We start from the raw sequence: 16,156 nt of genomic DNA, 5'->3' as shown, positions 1-16,156 counted from the left end.
ATGGATTACAAAGCACTATACCCTTCAACAAAGTTACCACCTTGCTTTTGTGAGTTGAGGGACTTCTTATTTGCTAACATCAAGAATACAGCAAAATACCACAAGCACATTTTAGAACTAGCTGACTTGATTTGCCACACTTCATTCTTCGATTTTAATGGGAAAACATACCTGCAGGGAAGAAGCGTCCCAATGGGTGGGCCCGATGTCAGCTGCACTTTGTGAGTTAGTACTGCGTAAACTTGAAAGCAATATACTACCCATGTTCCAGAATGATATAATAATATACTTGAGATATGTTGATGATATTTTCATCTTGTGGAAAAAAAATTCCATTTTATGAACATAATCAACAATAACCCGTATGGATTAACATTAGAGTTGGATCAAGAAAGTGAGAATAATGTTAACTTCCTAGATATAACAATCACGTGCAGGGAAGGAGAGGTCAGGATGGGTACTTATTGTAAACTAGTATATCAACCCATTATCATACCAAGGAATTCCGTAGATCCAGAACACTTTAAAATGGCAGTTTTTCAAGCATGGATAAAAAGAGCTTACGCCCATTGCACGAATATATATGACACTTATGAGGAATTAGAATATATACGGAAGATAGCGGTTCAACATGGTTATTGGAGAAAGGAAATTGAAGCACTAATTATGAAAATGCAGAAACAAAACCGGCAATCTCACGATACAGAGCAAAGAAAAAGTATAGTGCTTAATTATATTCCGTTTATAAATAAAATGGTTAAGAAAGTAGCCAGAAATAGGAATCTATGAATAATTTACAGATGTAATCCAACCATAAACAGACTTTTAAGAAATGATAAGAGAAAGGATAAGCATAATGACACGACAGGAATATATTCTATACCCATAAAAGACCATAGGTTTAACAATGACATGGTTTATATTGGCGCAACGTTGCAGAACTTAAAGCAACGAATAAACAAGCACAAATACTCTGTAAATAGGAGCATTGACACTACAGTATTGGCAGCTTTTGTGAAACAGCAGGATATCAGCATGTTGTGGGATAAAGCTGCAATCATTAGGGCTACAAGATCTAGACAAGCGATAAGGCACCTTGAAAAAGTGGAGATACATAGGGCACAGATAACCTCGCAGCGCATTAATCACAGGGATGCAGACGATTTGTCGTCTGCCTGGAAATCGTTTTATAACAACATAAATTAACTGATACATCCCCAGGGATGGCACTATTATTTATTTATGTTAATGTTTATACTATTGAATTTGTAGTTTATGTTTATTTTTCGTTATTTTTATTGTAAATTGAATAGAGCACAAGTGCATTACTGTTAACTCGTGCAACCGCAGTTTGAGATTTGTTTTTTATATTACGTAACTTCAAATTCTTTGTTCTTTTTGTTGAACGGATAACTGATGAAGACTGCTTAAGACAGTCGAAAACGATTTTTAACTGATTAAATTTTTGTGCTGGATCGAGAAAGGTGTTATTTTATTTTATATGAATATATTATTTGTGTAAGAATAACTAAATAAATTTTAAATGAAAAGTACTTGAAAAACTTTAAACAGAAACTGAGTAGAGTTCTCGACAGCAGTTTATTAGGAAATATATTTTTTAAGTTATACGTTAATCATCTTCTTCGCTGGAACTATTACTTTCTTCTTCCAATTCTGGCATGGGAAACCTTAAGATGGCTGCTATACCCGTTAACAGACCCAACTCTAAAAAAAAAGAGAATATAAATTTTTTAATTATCAATTTATTAATATTAGATGAAAGTATTAAATATAACTTTTAAAGACAAGTTACAATAGTATATTGGTAACTTAAAGACTACATTTTTCTCAATATTTCAACTGCATCATTTGCACAACAAACTCAAAATATTTTAATTCAAGTTTATCGTACAAAATGGCTGACATCAAATCATTCTCTTAGAAACCAATCAAATTTAAAAACAATATACTTCTCAGATATAAAATTTCATAGCAAAATATTCTTGACATCTCAAAAATCATGATTTTTTTTGCTCTATTGTTACAAAGCTCCCTGTGCATGTGTGCTAAATATACACACTTACACAATCAGCAAAACAATATACAGCCTTATTGAGACCCTTCTAAAGTAACTGGTATGTGACCTTTCCATTAAAAAAAGCTACCCTAACTTTGGTTTAAATCAGAATAATCTATATTCTGATATTATCAGAACAAAAATTCTTGAGCTGGTCTAAGTTTCAACATACTTATATAGAAGTACATTGATGTAATATACTTTTAAGCATTCTTTAAATGTTAATGGAGAAGATACTTTTACTCCTGAATGTCTCCAATAATTCGCTAATCAGAGCTCAAGATTCATTTGCAAAATCTAAAATTTGTTACTACTATCTTTCTCTGAAATATCACCCGGTCAGAAAAAATTTACAGGAGTTAAAACCAAGCATAACCCAGGCATTTCCACAGATAGTAGGAGATATCATATAATTATTGCATCCATACCACCTTGAAAAACATAATGCTGTGTGACAGACAACAACAGTCTTTAGTTAAAGATAATCATTACTTTAAATTTTAGAATATTGTTTATATTCTTGAATTTTGCACAAAGAGAACATCAGGATATCCATAAACTGAGCCTAATACCCCGTTCGCACCGAGCATTTCAATCTAGATTGTGACCAAGGTCGGTGACTATGCCTTGGTGCAACCTCTCTTGACTGAAACAAGGTTCAATCGCAATCGACTCAAGAGAGTTCTTGAAACTAGATCCGGTCATAAGAGAGATCCCACAATCCCACATGCGCGAGAAGATACAAGATGGCTGTGGAACATGTGTCAGGCTATTGACAGAGAAATAAAAAAAATATTTGGAGAGACGATGACATCTGTCTATTATTAGATATATGGCAAAAAAAAGTATTTATTTCTAATCAAAACTTCCATTTTGTGTGTTGGTGTTCATGACTTACCAAGTAGTTATGCCAGTTTTATCATCGTGCGTAATAACCGGGTTGTTCTCAAGCAGACTGCCTGTGCGAATAGTACAACATTCGACTGGCGACAGTCACAATCCAGATTGTAGGTAAATCGAGATCGAAGTGAGTCGTAGATTGTGTGCGAACGTAGTATAACAGTGCCTGATGATAAAATTTACTGAATATTTACTAAATAAATATTTACTGAAAGTACTAGCCATCATTTAACATCTGTGTGTTTTGTGAGACAATTCTAACAGACTTAAAAGAATTAACATCTACAGAGAATGGTTTCTTTGTCATTTTTATTGATTAAATAGATATAGTGTCATTCCGTAATGCCATAAAAAATTTATAAAATATTGACATTGCACATAGAACAACACTCACGTTCTCCGGAAACATGAAGACTAGAGAATAACTTGACATCTCCACCATTATCTTTAACACTATCCACCAAAGTAACATATTGTTTTCTTTTTGCAACATCTTGGCATCTAAGATATATATAATTAAATTATATTAACAATATGATTTTTATTTTATATAAATTATATTTCAATAAGGTGAGTAATAAAAAAAACAGCACAAAAAATGATAATGTTATACCATAAGAAAGTTAATTGCACCTCATGCCAAATAATGATCTAATGTTATAAATATTTCCATTTAGCAATTTTTAACATCTAAAATGTACATGAAAGTTATAAATTATAACTAAAAACAAAAAAAGAAAGGAAAACCCAGCAACAAGTTGCTGGATATTTTTAAATTTGGGATGCCATTTTAGAAATCTTTTATAAAACAAAACCTTCATCAATTCAAGAGCTTAAAACTCTTATGAATAAAATGTTCAATAAGTCTCCAATTTCCTGATGATGGCCTTCAAAATAAAACCAAAAACATTTGCTTTGATGAAAGAAACTTGTATTTAAAACAAGAAGCATTATAAATTCTTCTGATTACAAAATTAAAAAATACAGTTGCATTGATATCACATTGAAAGACCATGCACAATTGGAGAAGATAAATTCTTTTGATTAAACAATGTTAGTCTAAATAACAGGTTGCTACATGTCAAAGCATCTGTTGAAGTAAAGAATATGAAAAGCAATATCAGGAACGTAAAGGATAGTAACTAATTAAAAACTGCCGAAGATATTACCTCGTTTGAGTTTTAGGTAACACAGACATGTTTATATTAGTTATTTACCAAACATTTTTGGTTAATGTTTCCTTAATACTGAATTAGAAAGAATTTAATTTTCTAATGATTTAATTTTCTTAATTTTCTATGTTATAACATAGTAAACAAACCACCCAATATATTACCAAGTGATCAGCTCAATTATCTACTGGACTATACTAACTAATTAGATAACAAATCAAACTATATTAACATTTTATTCATAAGAGAATAAAATTTTTACTGAGTATCAAATTGCTTTAATTAAATAGAATCATACCTGAATAAGTTATCAGAAATGAGCAAAGTCTCGATAGCTTGGGCTTCATTTGCCTTCTGAACATGATTAAAACCATAGAAAGCACGATTCGGTTCATTTTGAAGCATTGTATAAAATGTTTCCAAAGCTTTAACCTCACCAGCTGCCTTAGTGTCTGCCAGTTTCACAGCAACAGCTGGGTCTGCCAAGATTTCTGTAAGAATTAGCCATTAAATATTAACTAGTAATTCAAAGCTAAAAAATTGATTTTTATTTTAAACATTATTAACAATTATCAATGTTATCATCACAAAGTTTAACGGAATATTTTTGATTTTATATTATATTTTATCCTCAATATTTTATCATATCATCAAATTGTAATTTTTGTCAACATAGTTAATTTTAACATAAATTTGCTTACAAAAGCATTTTTAATATAACAAATATAAGTATATTCTGATATTCTTCATATTATATTCTATTTTGAAACAAAATTTAATTCTAAAATATTAAAAGTAATCTGTTTTGATGATGCTACTGTTGTTTATGATCCACTTAAAATATTATTATTATTAAATAATTAAAATTAAAATATTATTAGGCAAAAAATATTAAATAAAAATTTATGTTTCATTTGACAAATCCAGAATAAGGCTCTAAAATACCTATCAAAATTCAAATTACAAGAAAACTTCATATTTTGGAATGTTCTTGTTTTTTGGAATAATTTAGATTCCTTCATGTAAGCCAAAAAGAACTGAAAATGCGTGGATTAAAACGTTTAAAAAGTTCATTTCAATAAAGTACAAATATTCCAAGATGAGTTAAACAGTTACAAAAATATCTTAATGATTATTATTTTAATTATTTAAATCTGTTTTTGTATATTATAAATTACATTATAAAAAATTGCCTAGACGAATTCACATTTAACGCCTCTACAAAAGTGTGTGAAGGGACTGAAGAATATGGACTCATGTATATGTATAGTTTTGTAAGAAATATATTTTTTTTCTCTCTAAATCTGTTTTTGTATAGTTTAGTTCTCTACTTTCATAATAGTTATAAATGTTTAAGCTTACCTTTCAAAGAATGCTTGAAACCTGAAGATGAATGCATTAGAACAAATTTACTTTTATTCTCTAGTAATACTTTTTGATCAAGTTTGACAGCTTGAGCGAACATATACTCATAAAATTGATCCTGAAATAAATTTTCATTTAAAAAATTTGACAAAATTTATTTAAATATCAACATAATTATAATTTTTATTGTAGGCAGCAGTATTTTTTAAAATTATTATAAAGATAAAATTAACAATATTATGAAATAATCACACACAAATGTTATAATGCTATAGCTGTTTACTTTAAATCTATCAGTTCAAACACTATTAGAAAGCCCTTCTTAAACAAATCCTTTCATAAAATCTTAAACCAAATGTTGGTTAATGTACAGTAGATCCCCTACAACACGGGTTCATATAACACAAATTCATATAACATGCCAAAAAAATTGTGATCGTGTTCGTATAACACAGTAAAACATCATCGCCGACTCGTGTTGTGACAGGATTGGTTGAATCTGGACCAATAGCGGATATTGTACAAACCGTTGAGTTCAAACATGTACCGGACCTACTAAAAAACATTTATTATTCAACGGCCATAAAAATTATATTTATATTAATCATGTCTCCAAAGTTCAGCGAATTTTTCGCAGAAAAATAACTTATCAGGAAACACATGCTTGCCATTCAATGAGCCGCTCCATGACGAAAACAAGCTTAAGCAATGGCGTCGTCGAACGATGCACTCTCAGTAAGTAATCCTACAATTTTTTGTTTATAGCATAGTTTATATGGAGTATTCCCAAAAAATTATACGTGATTTGGAAATGTTGAGTCAAATTAGTCTAGAATCAATTAATTTTATGGAAAAAAACCTTTCAAACAACCATAGCCCCTAAACTGCACAAGCGCCAGGCTGTAATTGGCTCATGTATTTAAGTGACTCATACAACACAGATTGATATAACATGGAATGTATCTACCATGTTATAGGGGTCTACTGTAATCAAAAATAAGAAAATATTACTAAAAATTAATGAAAAAATTGTGCTGCTAAATTTTTCAATATTCCTACATCAAAGAGACAAATAAATCAATCACAGTTAATTAGGAAAGCAAGTTTTTATGGATTTTATAAAGAGATTTGTTGTTAGATAGAACACACATTATTTTTTGAGGAACTGATTTAAGATACACATAATCCTTGACATTAGGACTATTCTGAATTAACGAAGAAAAATTTAAAGCTATCATGCACAAAGCTTATCTATCTGTTTGGTTGCAGTAATAGCAGTAATTTGTGAAAATTAAGTTTTATTGTCTGCTTTCTGTTTAATTTACTGTTTTATGTATTTTTAAAGTAAAACTTTCCTATGTAGTGTAATTAAGATATAAATGCCAAATGGTCAGGTGCTAAACTGAATAAAAATTAAGATAACAATGCCAAGTGGTTGCATGGTTGAATGGTTGCATTACATAGTGTTGAAAAACAGAACAAATAATGACATGGTTTCAAAATTACTAAAACTTTCCTACTTTAATAAGAAATTTTATAGTTTCTTTTTTCTTTCTGGGAATGGAATACTTATTATACCGTAAAACTCTATTGTTCAACTTTCATACGACGTTTTTTTAGGAACACATTATGTCTGAAATGTCTGACTGTCTACATCTTTGTAACTAACACTTTAAATAAAAAGCACACAAAAACAAACCCACATATAATAGTAATATCAATAATAATTGAAAATAATCTTTACTTTGTTATGGATATTTATTGCATTAAAATATCAAATATTTTTTTAAATGTACATAATGATTTTCATGTATGTAATTTGTTTTTATTTACAATTATACATTATATTCTGAGCATATTTCTTGTTTGTTGAATAAAAGTGAATTGTGCACGGACATAAATGTTTCTAATAATGGAATATTTTTAATTTTAATGAAAATTTAATTTTTTATTTGAAATTTGAAAGTAAGATTATGGTCACCAATAGCTCTGGAGTTGGTAAATAAATATATGCGTATGTAAAAAAATTTAACACAGAATTAGGAATTCTTGCAAACTGAGTTATTTAAAGATCATAATTGTGTTGTTTGATAAAATTGTAATAAATTACATTTTTTGTGATGTCTTGAATATAACTAATAAAATATTTTGTATGCTACAAAGTATAACAGGTTAATTATTCACATCTAGAGAATTTCAATGACATGTGAACAGTTAATTTTAAACTCCTTCTGTCAACTTCTAAAAATGTTCATTAATATTCCATTTATTGTTCAATTTCCATAAACTTGATCCAAATACCAAAATAAGTTTGTGGAAGTGGAACAGATTTTCTTGCAATGTTATAGAGATAATGAGCAAAAATTGCAGCTTGACAACGTTATAATGCCAGGCTGTAACTTTTAATCATATTTGCAATTTATTCAATTTAAAATATATGTTCTCTATCTGAAATTTGTACTGTCTTGTACTTGTACATTATACTTTTTCTGATAACAACAGAGTCATGCCTGTCATCTATTTAACTCTATTTAGGGAAAAAGCTTTTAATTGAATTCATACAACTTCTGGTCTATACTGAAGTTCATATATATTTAATTGGGGGCTTTCTGCCGCTAATCTTTCCAAATCTGGTCTTGACTTTCATCTATCTAATACATTCTTGAGAGTAAGGAAGAACAGACAAACAGATGAATGACTGTGGGATTTTATAGGTAAATATGAACATCCATTGATTGCCTAAATGATTGGGCTATAATTCAGCTTTTCAAATAATTAACACTGTGGCAAGCAGAAACTGCGGGTTTAAGCCCTACCCCAGATCAGTTCTTTTCTTCCAGAAAATTCTAAATTATTTAATAAATTATTAAAATTATAATTATTAATATAGTTAAGAGATGGCGTCTAATGCCTACCTCTAGTAGCAAAATATTGTGTCTTAATTATTTAAATAGCCAAATTGTAGCCCGATCATTTAGGCAATCGTTGGATGTTTATATATACTTACCAGGCTTTGCAACATTTGTTATATTTATTTTACAGATAAACAATTTTTTTCGAATTGCAGTCCAATTATTAATTTGTTTTGTATTATTTTAAGTTATGACATTAAGTTATAGCTTACTATTAACTATTATTCATTAAATTTTGTATTGTCTACAGTTTAATCTATTTACCTCTAAAAATTACACAATTGCTATGAACTGCAATGAGAATGTGAAGTGTGTTGTGAAGCAACATTAAATACTAGAACTGAACACAAAATCTACTCAAGAACAGAGCTATTGATTGTTTTTTTCTTGTCAATACTGACTCTTACTTAATATATAAAATAATATTCTACTTTTTGCTTTATTCCTTCACACTAATGAGGGAACGGCAGGATGTTGGTGTCACTGATTTTGATCAAACTCAGTTAGGTTATAGTTTTGTATAAAAAAAAAAATATGTTGATACCACCGAGATTTGAAACACAAAATTCATGATTATGAAACCCTCCCAAGACACCAGCCACTACAAATGGCAGAAATTCTATAGGTTTTAAGTAATTTGTAATTTTAAACCTCAATTTTCTTCTTTAATTTTGAGTATTGCACCTTATTGCTTGGAACATGTCAGTCATTGGAGATGCACTATAACCTTACCAAGTTTGATCAAAATTGGTGACCCCAATGTCATACTGTCTCCTCATAAGGTTAATTTATAAATAATTTAAATATTTTTCTTAAACTGGAAATGACAATTAGGCATAAAAGCTGATTTATCTAAAGAGAAAATTATACATTAAATTAAAAATGTATCTATCTCAAAATTTAGAACTACTTTAAAACTAAATATATAAAAGTCTCTGTCATCCGAACAAAATATACTTGTAAATCGGTAGACTATCTTTCAGCCATAATGGCTGAAAGATAGTCTACCGATTTACAAGTACATTTTGTTCGGATTACAGAGACTTTTATATATTTAATATATTAACAGCCGTCATTACAAATTTCAATACTTTAAAACTAAATCAATCATCATCTATAAATAAAAATAAACAGTTTAAATTGACCTTTACAAAACCTGGACTTGCAAGCAGCACACATTTTACAACTGAAAACAGAAAAAAACAATAATAATTTTATCATTTATAATTATTAAAAAAATACAGTCAATAATATTTTCTAAATAATTTAAATAGTAAGGTAACACTTACTATCAAAATTAACATGTCTTAAAATTCCTTGCATCACAGATTCAAAAAATTTTTGCAAACCCTTTAAGAAAAATTAATATTCAATAACAGTAACAATAAAAAAGTTATAATTATTAAAGAAGTTTAAATTTTCTATATTTAGACATAATTAGAACTTTTCACACAGGAAAGGATCTGAAAGAAAATGGTGAAATCAAGCACATGAAATTGCCATTTTGCAGAATAAATTTTGGGTCTAGACCCCTCTTCGGCTGCTGACAATACTTTTATAAGACTGGCACGAAGGAATGAGAAAAACTTGTTGAATATTAATTATTGAAGGAGTAATATAGAATTGTCATATGCTGAGCAATAAAAGTAGGGTTATAAAACTCTTTGTAAAGATTTTATCTGGAAGTGTGCCAAAGAATGTTTATAAAGAATTATAATCTAAAATTTTTAATAAAATACAAAATATTATTAAAACATAATTAAAATAAATAATTTATTACTTATATAAACTATTGCCTAGACCAAGGATGGGCAAGCCATGACCCTTGGGCTGCATGCGGATCGCATTATTACTTTTTGCGGCCAATGTTGCATAAAATATGAATAAATATATCAGTTTCTCAGCTTAAGGAAGCATGCAGCAAAGATTCAAACATTATTTCCTATAAATGATGTACGTACATGAATAGTTTTTCCGCAATGAATTTAGTAAAAATTAAAACAAGAAACTGGTTAAAAGACACATCAAAACTAATTTAAAGCTAGCAGTAACTAATATTTAACCAAATATTTTCAATATATTACGTTTACATCAGTTCCAAAAGCTAAATTAAGTATACCTATGCTAATTTATAATTATACGTGAATAAATAATTGTGATTTACTGGCATTTTATTCTCTTGTCTCTTGTTTGCGGCCTGTGTCAGTTCAAAAGTTTTCAAATGTGGCCCTTACATAGAAAAAGGTTGCCATCCCTGGTCTAGACTAAAAATTAATGTTTATATAAAAATTTAAAACTGGTGGTATAAAATAATTAAAATTATTGAAAAAAAATGTAAAATAATAAACTTACTTTCTTATTAATTATTATTAAAACTGGGAATTCCCAATCTGAACCTAGGTACTGTACATTAGCATTAGGGGTAAAAGAAAGATTGGAAAGTTTATTTAAAATAAAAAAAATTTTATCTAATTCTTTTAATATTTTTTTCTAAATGGGATGAAGCAACCATAGCCCATATTAGCATACAATAATTAAGTAGAGAGTGAATATTGGTAAAATAAATGGATTGTAATACTGTTTTTGAGGAAACAGTTTTGCATAAGCACCAAAACGTTCTGCAACTAGCTAGAAATTTAATAATCTTATCAATGTGTCCTTTTTTCATTTTTAAACCAAAGTTTTAAAACTCAGCAGAGGACAACTCTATGTTACTCTTTCAATAATTAACATTCAACAAATTTTTTTACATTTCTTTTGACTTTACTCAAGGCCAGTTCTTTAAAAGTGTAGTCAGCAGCTGAAGAGGAATCTAGACCCAAAATTCAATCCGCACAATGACACATCCTTGTACTTGATTTTGCCATTTCTTTCAGATGTTTTCCTGTGTGATAAGTCCTAATTTTATCAAATTGTATGATTTAAGAAGTATAAAGATTGATAGGACAAGAAGCTTCAAACACAAACTTTTTATGATTGAGGAATTTAGAGAAGTAAATTTTCTAACACTCTGGCAGAAATGGAGAGTTACAGAAGGCAAATCTGGCCTTCTAGTAAACAAATTACTTGTAATCTCTGTAACTAAAGAATTTTCTGAATGCATATAAATTCACTTTAAATACATACCAAAAAAAAAAAAACACTAAATACACTTTACATACAAATAGCTTCTTTCATATGTGTTGTGTTGTTTCATTAATAATTAAATCAATTAAAAATAATACATTTACCTTATCATGCTGTGCACATTGCCCTTTTCTTTTTCTTGGAATGTTAACGTCAATTTTTGTTCGTATCAGAGTCATGCTCGAAGTGACAAGACAGATGTGAGCTAGACCTTCATGCATGATAACTGCAGCGAGATCGGCATGTTGTGCAGGATCACATGCCATATCTGATTAAAAAAACAGGCAAAATTTACAATTCTTCAAACTTTTAATGCCTCAGTAATAGAAGTTTTAAAATAAATTTTATTTTCAAATTTATTTACATAAGAAATTTTTTTTTATTAGAAAATAAAATGAATAAACATTTTTAGATAAGAACGCGCTGAGTAAATACAGGAAATCCTTGTTAATTTGAACTCAGATAGTTTGAAATCCCATTAATTTGTAATTGTATTTTGTCCTAACTGGGGATATGAAGATTTATATGTTAAGAAATTTGGTTCGTTCAAAATATGCTTCTTTGTAATTTAAAAATTCTGTCCGAATTGTGATAATGCATATATTAACTCATTTGTTTACATCGAAGTGCCTCATGCTATGAGAACAATAGACCAAGAACAACACTAATCAGATCAATATGACTTTGCTTTTACAGCAACAAATTTTAGGGTGTCACCTTACATATAGACTACTCTTTTTCTCTTATTTCATAAAATATGGCTGGGTTTTCAGGATTGTGAGATTGGGGCTACGAGCAGCAGACTGTGGTATTTGTAGGATTCTAGACTGCTACTTTTAGGTGACTCACTACTTTTTGGGCCACATTAAAAATAATTTGGGCTACATTTCGTGAAATTCTGTTTTACTTTTTATAAAACCTATCTGGTGATCTGTGAGGTTCTCACCAGACAAGTGCTGTTTACCTGCAGTTTATTTATATTATTATATGTTGGGTTTAGTGGGTTATACTCAGTTGACACCAGTTTCTGTGTACTATGCTGGACCAGTCAAGACATAGAACCAAAACAAGACAAAAATTAAATAAGTGTCAGTCTGTGTGTCTGTATTCAGGAATTTCCTAACAATATGACATGTATTCAATATAGAGGCTTTCTGTAGTGTGATATGTGTTTCTATTTAACAGTGATGTTTCCAGGCTTTTGTGTAGTGTGTATGGTATGACACCTGTAGAGGAGAGAATGATAGGTACAAAAAGCTTATTTCTCCACTGATGCCTTATTTCTTAGAGAATTCTGTGTACTTGCTGATTTTTCAGTGCATGTTTTTTGTACATTGTGAGTGTTTGGAACGGATATTCTATAATTTATGTGATTTTATTGGGTTTATCAATGAGTGTGATGTCTGGTCTGTTGTGATAGAGCCATAATCACAGATAAAACAATATGTCATAGTACATTTTGTGCATTTTGTTATACAATATTCTCTGTGGAATGTATTTGTAGTATGGTTTGTGGATGTCTAATAATTTGTGTTTCTTTGCAAGCTCTTGGTTTATTATATTTGCTACTTGATTATGTCTATGTAAATATGTTTGTGCCAAAAGTTTTCAACCAGAAGTGTTTTGTATAGTTTCTAGCACAATGTGACATTTTCTGCATGTATCATTTGTGAGTGTTGTATCTTTGAGTACGTGTTTTCTGTCTCCCCAAAGAAACATCCCCAAGCTACCCAGCTGTTTGATGCAGTTTTGTCAACAAATCCCAAGCCAAGGATTTGTTCCATAGGAATGTCTGCCATGCAATGTCTTTCAAGCCCACAATTGCTTAATAGTGTCTATGCTGTTTATATATTGTGTCCTGTCCATATGTTATGAGTGTAAGTTTAACATATTTGGTGTTGAAATTTTTCTGTTGTGTGTCATGCCATATTGAATTTTTGTCAATGTCAAGTCTAACCAAAATTACATGTTTTTGAAAAAAATAATCCTGGCTATTGTATCATCTGACATTATTTTTTTATTTTGCACAAACAAAATAAATATACAGTTGTCCCTTGATAGTCCGACATTTTGTAATCCGACATGCTGAGTAGTCCAACGCACCTCTCATCAAGGTCACCATAGTCCCTATCCCGTTACATGTCTGCTTGCACAGAAGGATGTTGTGATATAAATCTCTCCACCCAATTCTTACACGATGACACACATTTCTTGTGTTTTCCGTGAGCAGTTCTGTATGTACAGTACTGAATTATTTATGCCTATACATACTATATGTACATTTATTGGCTTCCATATTTCTTTTAATAAACATGTTTTAGTTAACTGAAATGGGTGTTTCATTTCCATATTAACCTAGGCAGCATTTTACTCATAAAATGTAGGAATACTGTAGGCTACTGCTAGCAAAACAATGCCAAATATGTAATCAATTTCGGTAATCCGGACACCCCTTTGGTCCCATACCTGTCAGATTATCAAGGGACAACTGTATTAATAAATGTAAAAACAAAAAAAAATTATATTTCAGAAGTTAGTTTTAATATAAGAATTATAATGACTAGCGACATCTAGCTTCAAAGACATTCCGATGCTGAAATGAGCTATCTCGGATCAACCGGTCAAGGTCAGCAGGTTGCGAACTGAGACATGTCAAGAATAACATGGGACAGGTTAACAGTGTGTTATTTGAGTCTGCTAGAGTTACTGCTTTATGTAACTGTGATGTTTCTTGTTTTTTGCAGAAAAACTCCCTCAGTGTCTGTATTTGTTTGTAGTGAAGGTTTACTATGTCAATCTGGCCAGATCCACCATTTTTACCTGGAAGGGTTAATCTTTCTATGGCAGATTTAGGATGATGATGTTTATGCTTAGTAAGTGTTGTCCTTGATTTCCAAGGACTCAGGAAACCTTCAAAAATTTCTCGCCTAATGAATATTTGGTTTGTTTGTATGGAAATGTTATGAATCCTGAGATGCAGTGTTGTTCTCCAGTGCTGCATAGTGTTTGGAAAAATGCAAAGAATGATACTTTGCAGATGTGTAGAATATGTAGCAGCCAACTGTGTGGAACACTGTTGAATCTTTGTGTAGGCTATATATGCCATGTGTATGTTTCTGTGTTGTTTGTGTGCTTGACATAGAATGACTGAATCTATGAGTAACTGTTCTTTGCATCCCGTGATTTCTAAGGCAACCTTTTTGTTGTTCCGTAAGAATGTTGTGTGCTTCAACATGTTCGTACATTTTGTTTGCAGTACAGAATATCAATAATTTGTAGTATTGGAAGACATGTAATTGGACTGTATTGTGTGGGTCTGTGGTATTGTTTTTAGGTTTCATGTAGGTGATGCCCTGAATAAGAAATTTTTGCATGTCTTGTCGCTTAATGATGTGTTAGGTATTTAGGTAGTTCCTGGTGTAGTGATGTAAACTTTTTGTATCAGAAATTGTGAATGTTGTCTACACCAGGCATCTTCCAGCTGTGTGTTCTGTTAACAGTGTATTAGATGATGTGTACATTTATTTCAGCACAGGGCATAATTGGTATGTTGTGCAAATTTTTGTTCTCCTCCTCAATCCAGCATGCATCAGCTAACAGCACTGGACCAAAGAGAGAACCAATAAGTTGTGAGTTCTTCTGTTGGTTTGCCACTGAGCTGTGTATTAGTGGTTGTTTTGATACTAATTTGTCTGTAAAAGAGTTTTTCATTATTTGCAAATAATTTATTTTTTTGTTTTCGTAGCAAACATGTTTTGTATCATTTGAGTCTACTTGCTTTGGCAGCTAGTTTTTGTTTTAGTGTATCAATGTATTCTGTAATGTTTGTGTTGTGATGTTTGTGTTTTGTGTGTTTTTGATTTTCTTGAAAATGTTTTTGAGTTGTTTCTTTAATTTAGATGTTATGAGTTCTTAGTGTATTGGCAAGCACCAAATCCGACAGAGGGCGCTCAAAATGGCTGCCGAAACAGGTAAGAAGCCGACAGGAAACGTTGTCTTGTAGAAGGTGAAACCGGTTTGGATGCTGGACACATCGTATTTTGTGGATTAAACTCTAACAACAACACTGAACATAGTTTTATTTATCATAATAGTTATGTTTTTATATTAGAACATGGTGTATACTGCTTAAAATATTTAAACACTTCTCACCTGTTAACGTGTAACAGGTGAGAAGTGTTTTAATTTTACACACAATAGTCTTTTATTTTATTTTTAAATAATAATTCTTATGTAGTCATGACGTAGCGGTAATATTCCTATTCAAGTTTGAAAATTATTCTCTTGAAAATCTGAAGCTGTCCACATAAAAAGAAAAAAATGTCTAATTTTTTTTTTGTAAATGGACATGCCTGTCGAAAAATTGTTTTTGTACGCAGATCGGAAAGAAAATAGGTAAATTTTCTATCTTCATATACATATGTCGAGATAACTTTCCAGTCAAATTTTTAAAAATATTCTTAATTGAAAATATAAGTTAATTTACGTTTTCTGTTTTCATTTTAGTATTATGTTCGGCTATCACATGTTTACGAAAACCAGACAACCCCGCTTTGCACGTGCATTCTCCCCATAATTGAGATGTATTAAAACAACAATATCTG

At 30.3% G+C, this 16,156-nt stretch overlaps 1 protein-coding gene across 1 annotated transcript in view; it reads right to left on the bottom strand.

The window, feature by feature from the left end:
• Positions 1–1,580: 1,580 nt before the first annotated feature.
• pelo (protein pelota) overlaps positions 1,581–16,156 on the bottom strand; it is a 40,686-nt gene continuing 26,110 nt past the window's right edge. The window contains exons 5-11 of the mRNA XM_067264619.1: positions 11,657–11,820; positions 9,716–9,776; positions 9,572–9,612; positions 5,512–5,632; positions 4,448–4,640; positions 3,372–3,478; positions 1,581–1,725 (exon numbers count right to left, since the gene is read on the bottom strand). Of these exons, the coding sequence (XP_067120720.1) occupies positions 1,631–1,725; positions 3,372–3,478; positions 4,448–4,640; positions 5,512–5,632; positions 9,572–9,612; positions 9,716–9,776; positions 11,657–11,820 (782 nt within the window). The 3' untranslated portion in view covers positions 1,581–1,630. The remainder of the gene's footprint in view (positions 1,726–3,371; positions 3,479–4,447; positions 4,641–5,511; positions 5,633–9,571; positions 9,613–9,715; positions 9,777–11,656; positions 11,821–16,156) is intronic.

The sequence above is a fragment of the Centruroides vittatus genome, unplaced genomic scaffold (genome assembly GCF_030686945.1).
Source record: "Centruroides vittatus isolate TY-2023 unplaced genomic scaffold, ASM3068694v2 contig_19, whole genome shotgun sequence".
In the NCBI taxonomy this organism is placed as follows: Eukaryota; Metazoa; Arthropoda; class Arachnida; order Scorpiones; family Buthidae; genus Centruroides; species Centruroides vittatus.
This window is presented reverse-complemented; position numbering and strand designations above follow the sequence as displayed.